Below are 6,438 nucleotides of genomic sequence, written 5' to 3'. Positions count from 1 at the left end.
ATCTAGTCGGGAGTGGTGCTGACTGAAAACAGATGATTTGGAGCGATTCGCGCGCCATATGTTGGTCATTCTAAGGACTTATTGAACTACCCTCGTACTATCGGCTACCAGTAAAAGAATTCGGAATTGATTTCAACAACTCGTAATAAATCGCTGGGAACCTCTACAGGTTCTTCTGAAAAATAATGGCTCCAAATTTATTAATAATGCCCTTCGCTCCATGGCACAAGAATTAAATATTTTACGTAGCGCCTTCCGAAGACAGTCTAGTCCCTACAAGCTCCGCCAACGTCTTGTCACATACCGTTTATGAAATCAGTAGTTTATCGAATGATAAAATTAGTAAAATCCATACAGAAGACCTCAAGCCCTACATAAATTCTGACATTTGATCCCGATTCGGATTTAGAGACACTATAATCGTTATCTTAGTCGCTTCCATAGTCGTCGTCAGCGTGACCCTGGTAATCGCCCTACGTAGTCGCTCAAATAGTCATCCCTCAGTCACCCTTATAGTCGCCAACACACAGATTACTCAGCTCGTTCATCGTATAGTATGGGTCCTCGAGATGAGGTAATTAAAAAGTTGTACGCCAGGCTTCAACGGAGGACAAACAAGATAGAGAAGCTGAACAACAAAATAAAAGGTGAAGAGTTATTTCTTAAGAACCAAGAGGAGCTTTTTAGAAATCTGAGTGTCCTTGACAATGGGTTACAAGCAGAAGTGGAGAAACTGAGAAAAATAATAATCGAATAAGGGATGTTAGAAGAAGCGGACGATAGAAGATGTTATAGGAAGCAACTGATTCTTTATTGCAGAGAAGGAGGCCGTCATTGCAGAGATCTAATCTTATGAAGCCTTTCAGCCGTTTAATTTCACGGGAAGCGATCGTAATACTCCTTTATTTTTGTAAATTTGGTTTTTAAATGCGGTAATTTCTATTTTTTTGTTAGGTTTTCCACATAACCACGAGATTTCCCAAGATTAAATATTTTGAATTCCACCCCGCATATTTTGACTTTTTTTTCCTAAAGGTAAAAATATCAACTTAACCCTCTTTGTGAAATGTGTCCCTAAATCTGATATACGTTCTATTTAACTCAAAATACAGTCGCTTGCCCTACAACCCTATACTGTTGAATAGCCCCCCCCCCCACTCCCTTAGCATCGAAGAATAATCTTTTGTTTTCTACGCCCCTCTCCTAATTTTACGGAAAATTCACCATAATAAATTGAGATAAGCTCTATTCTTAAAATCTGCGAAATGATGGAGGATCGTACGGGTAATGCATTAAATTGTTCTATACATTTACGTCGTATTTCAAAGAATCCAATTTCAGGCTTTTTTTCTTCGAAATTGTCTAAAATTATAAAAATAAGAAAATGTCAAACTTTTTACTTTTGATTTATCTATATTCTACCAGTCGTAAGAATCTTTCTTAAATAAATGGAAACTATGTTATTTGTTATATGATTCGCTATATTGTAATGCACGAGTAAGAAAAACCTATTAATACAAAACCAAGCCTTCTAGCTCATTTTCCCACTTGGGGTCTGATCTTTTTTGAATTAAAAATAAGCTCCATTTCCGGTACATCGTAGTCTCAATGATGTCGTTTGTTTGTTTAGTTTAGAATTTAAAAGTTAGAATTCTAGAATTGGAGTTTTTTGTAGATATTTTGTTGATTTATCGTGATTTTGTCGTTTTTGACCACAATCTCAAATTAACTCAATCAATTATGCAAGTGTTGGGCGCCAGGCGTATCTGTGAACAAAAAAGGCAAAATCACAATGAATAAACAAAATATCGAAAAGTAACACCAAGACTAGGATTCTACGTTCCAAATTCTAAACTCAGCAACAAAACGACATCATTGAGACTACGATGTACCGGAATTGGAACATACTTTTAATTCAAACTAGCTCAGATCTTAAGTGGGAAAATTAGGTAGAAGGCGTAGTTTTGTATTGATAGGGTTTTTTTACTCGTGAATTGCAATATCGCGAGTCATATAACAAAGATTTAGTTTTCATTCATTTATGAAAGATTCTTAAGATTGGTGGAACACAAATCGATCAAAAATAAAAAAATTGACATTTTCTTATATTTACAATTTTAGGCTGACATCTTCAAACACTTTTAGATTTTTACAGCAAAATAAAGTAAAACTTTCATGAAAAATAGCTTTCAATTGGTTTCTTTGAAATACGAAGCGAATGTATTGAACAATTTAGTGCATTACCCGTACGATACTCCATCCTTTAGAGGAATTTAACAATAGAGCCTATCTTGATTTATTATGGTGAATTTTACGTACAATTGAGGGGGGTGAGGGCGTAGAAAACAAAGATTTATTCCTCGATGCTAAGAAAGGGCGATGGGCAACTATTGAACGGTATAGAGTTGTGTGGCAAGAGACTGTATTTGTAGTTAATGAGAACATATCTCAGATTAAGGGTAACATTTCACAAAGAGGGGTTAGCATAATATTTTTATCTTTAGAAAACAAATAATTATTTTTGGAGGCACACGAGGGAGGGGGGACGACTATGCACAAAAACCAGGGTATGGGGCAAACGACTGAGAAATTCACAAAATTTCTATCATGGGAAAATTTCAAAAAGCCAAATCACAAAATATAGTTGCACAAAACCAAACCACAAAAGAAAGGCATAAAATCGAAATACACCAAGCCGAATTCAAAAGATTCAATCTTTGCAAACTTTGTGACCAAGCGACAAACTTCACCGCAAAACATTAATGGGACCCATCTGGACAACAATATGAATTTTAAAGCTTTCTTGACCAACTAAAACCAAGAAAAGTTAATCTAAGGCTTTCTTGAACAACTTGATAGATTTTCGGACTCTCTGGGCCAACTAAAATAAAAAATTGAAATTACCGCATTTCTGAACCAAATTCACAAGAATAAAGGAATATTGAGGTTGCTTTCCGAGGAAATAAAAAGCTGAAAGGTTTCACACTATTAGATACTGAAAAATCATACCGGCTGATTGGTCGGAATTCATACGCGTCCGCAACATCGCGTGGACAAAAGTAAAAATAAAGCAATGTCGTAAGATGTAAAGTGATACAGTTATTGATGATTTTTAAATTTAAATTCCCGTTGCTGCATGCCTTAAGTTAATAAATGTAAACCATTATTCTTACTCGCCGAAACGACCTTCGAACATTTACAAACTTATGGGCTTCTTTATAATAATTAAAAATATTGCACCGTGATTATAAATTCGAAATATTGACGATACGGGTCTGAGCTTTAAAGTTACCACGCGTATAGCTGGTATCAATGGTATGCTTTTCATCTTACAATCGTGTGGAAATTACAGAAAACACATTTTCTGTTGATCAAGGAATCCTAGAGCCTTCTAGAACAATACAGGTCTTGCAGAAAATCGAATCCCAGTTGAGATTTCCAGATGTTAGGTTGGCAGCAAAGCCTTATGGTAGAAGTGGCGGAAGAATTTGAATTGCAGAGTCAAGGTTTTAGTAGCAGTAGCGAGTTAGCTGAGTCCGGGTCGTCCACAATTGAAGCAGAACTTGTTTCTGAACGGCTTCTGACAGGCCGGATAACAATGGGACAATTCGTGAAAGTTCCAACATCCAGGTCTAATTTTGCTGCTGTAGAGCCAATCGGTTGGCGACTCTCCGATCGGTTTTCTTGAGACTTAGGCGATCTTCCATAGGAGCTGTCTTCCATTTGCGAAGCGGAATGGACACAGGACTTCCAAAAAATATTAGAAATATTATAACAGTGTGTTTAAATTTCCAAGAATTTCGTAGTTAAATTTGAGTGTTGGGCTGTAAAGTGAAATTAAAATTCAAATCTTTACAGATCCATATAATAGATGGAACTCAGATTTCGATGAGGCACAAGTGAGCTTAACCCACAAATATTGGCTAATTTTCTATTAGTTCAGGTTATACTTTTGAATATTTTTTATACTTAAACTTACCTGCGTTTGCATATGAGTATATAAAAGAGGTTTCCTCATAAAGCCCGTGCCACAAACTAAACACTCATATGGTTTCTTATCACTGTGTATAAAGCGATGAGCATTTCTGTTATCTCGGCTGTTAAATGCTTTACCGCATACCTAGAATAGCAAAGAAACATAATGATTCCACTGTAAGTAAAGGGTGTTTATCGTGTCAAAGCTATACTAATCTATAAGAATGAAGTACGTCGACTGTCCATCGCAGTGTAGGACAAAAAAAGTTGATCAAATTATCAATATTTGAAATGTCACTTTTACAACGGTTTAAAACGTCCACGGTTACTCTTGTACATTGAATAAAGTCTTCAAAAAAATTGTCAGCCAAAAGATATTGCGGTGGATCCTGCAAGGAGACGTAATTAAAAATTGTAATTGCTCACTGTCACAGCGCCCATTCGTCATGTGTATACTTTACAATCACTGAGGCTGTCGACCTCCCTATGCGAACCATCTTAGATCTAACGCGCTGAAAATAATGAGTTAGGGAGAGGGAAAAGGGCGTTAAACAGAGAACACGCTAATTGTACGGCGTGCGAATTAGATAATGCTAACATTCCTTCCTGTTTCCCCGCCTATACATTCGTGCCACTTTTTATTAATCATGCTTGCCGGATATCGTCCGCGATCCGCGATACCACTAAATATTGATTAACATAGTTAAATCTCAATAAAAATTAAATACTCATAAAGATAAAATCAATAACTTTTGGTAATCTGCCCAAACTTCAAAATTTTACATCATCCGATGAGAGTCAACATTCCAATAGATATTGGTAATAAATAATAACGGGCTCTCCCTCTTTACAAAATTCAAATACAGATTAATACTAGACTTATATGTGCGCGTGCTAACTTTTTTACTCATTTGTGTCATTTACCCATTTTTTTTAATAACTATGTAGCGAAGACCTTCCTAGATATTTGTAATAATTATTTTTAATATTTCGAGCCGGCACTCATTTAATTCCTTATTCTTTATGCCGGTCTGTTTATGTAACGTATTTCGTTGGATGTTTTTTGTCGATAGTATAAGCAAATGATAAAGGCTCTGAGATCTGCGAGTCGGGAAGCGTACGTGCCCTGTTGCCATGCTAGGCCCAGGACGACGATGAATTCGTCATCGAAACTTCAGTTCGTTTCCGTCTCTCAAACTATATGAAGCTCGCTCTGCTTATTCTTGATTAAAAGTGTTTTTTAGTTATTTAAATTACATAGTTTTATTATTTCTGTGCCTTATTCCGCCTCAAACTATTTATTTGTTAAAATTTTCTGAGCACTTATATTCTTATTCTTAAAATTTTCAAACGAAGTGTGGTATAGATATAAATAAAACAATATTTTGATGTAACACAACAATGCTTTTTGAATATTTTTTAGCCACACAAATATTGAAATTACTTAAAAGGAAAGAAGTATTAACATTTTTTTTTAATTTTCAAAAGCTATTAGGACTTTTAAAATTTTGAAAATCATTCAAAATGTTAAAAAAAATACCTCAAAATCTTTCAAAAGTTAACGCCTGGGTTTATTTTTGTTCAAAAACTTTAACATAAATCTGCATTTTTTCAATCTTCTACAGTTTAAAAATATTCTTTATTCTCCTTAATTCTTCGCAATATTGATGGAATTTGAAAGCTCAATTTATTTTTTATTTTGTAATGTTACCAAATTAAAACATTTTGCTTTAAAATCTTGTACTATTTTTCTAAATTTAAGGAAATATTTAGAAATGTTTAAAAATCTTTGTCAATTTTCTCCTAAAGTTAATTTTTCAAATTAAAAAATTGAAAGAAATTGTTTGAGAAACCTCAATAATTTTGTTCATTTTCCTGAATTCATAAAAAGCATTCAAGAATTATAGTCATTGAATAATTCAAATAATTTTGACTTTGTATTCGTCTGAAAATTTTAATTATTATTAATAAACTTTTAAACTATTCTAGAAAAAATTAAAATATATAATCAGATCATTTAGAAAGCAGAATTCCGATACTCATTTCACAACATAACTGTTCAGAAGACGTCGTGCCTGTTTCGCGGTTCAAAAAACGTCGTATCTCGTTCGCTGTTCAGAAGACGTCGAGCTTCGTCTGCTGTTTACGAGACGTCGTATCTCATTCGCAATTTAAGAAACATATCTCACAAATTTATAATTTTTCAGCCTGTATCAAATTTTCAATAAAACGATACAATATACTTTATTTAAAAAATTACTTATAGAATATTTGCAAATAATTATTTTAAATAATTATGTTGCTGACAATAAATAATATTTTACAAAATGAGATACAAAATATATTTCTGAAAACCCTAAGGCTATAAGGTTGTCCAGGATGGTCGACTACGGAGCCCAGTTGGTGCGCTATACATATATACATACATACTCACACACACACACACACACACACACACACACA

The 6,438-nt window shown here is 34.2% G+C and overlaps 1 protein-coding gene across 6 annotated transcripts in view; it reads right to left on the bottom strand.

Annotated features, from left to right (window-relative positions):
- Positions 1-6,438, bottom strand: part of LOC117168799 (zinc finger protein 2 homolog) — a 263,897-nt gene that overhangs the window by 85,704 nt on the left and 171,755 nt on the right. For 4 of the 6 annotated variants that reach the window (XM_033354617.1, XM_033354621.1, XM_033354620.1 and 1 more), the window contains one exon: positions 3,980-4,120. The exons of the other annotated variants lie outside the window; for them this stretch is intronic. In XM_033354617.1, the coding sequence (XP_033210508.1) occupies positions 3,980-4,120 (141 nt within the window). The remainder of the gene's footprint in view (positions 1-3,979; positions 4,121-6,438) is intronic. 6 annotated transcript variants of the gene reach the window in all.

The sequence above is a fragment of the Belonocnema kinseyi genome, chromosome 3, assembly GCF_010883055.1.
Source record: "Belonocnema kinseyi isolate 2016_QV_RU_SX_M_011 chromosome 3, B_treatae_v1, whole genome shotgun sequence".
In the NCBI taxonomy this organism is placed as follows: domain Eukaryota; kingdom Metazoa; phylum Arthropoda; class Insecta; order Hymenoptera; family Cynipidae; genus Belonocnema; species Belonocnema kinseyi.
The sequence above is the reverse complement of the archived record's forward strand: the minus strand, read 5'-3'. Positions and strand labels throughout refer to the sequence as shown.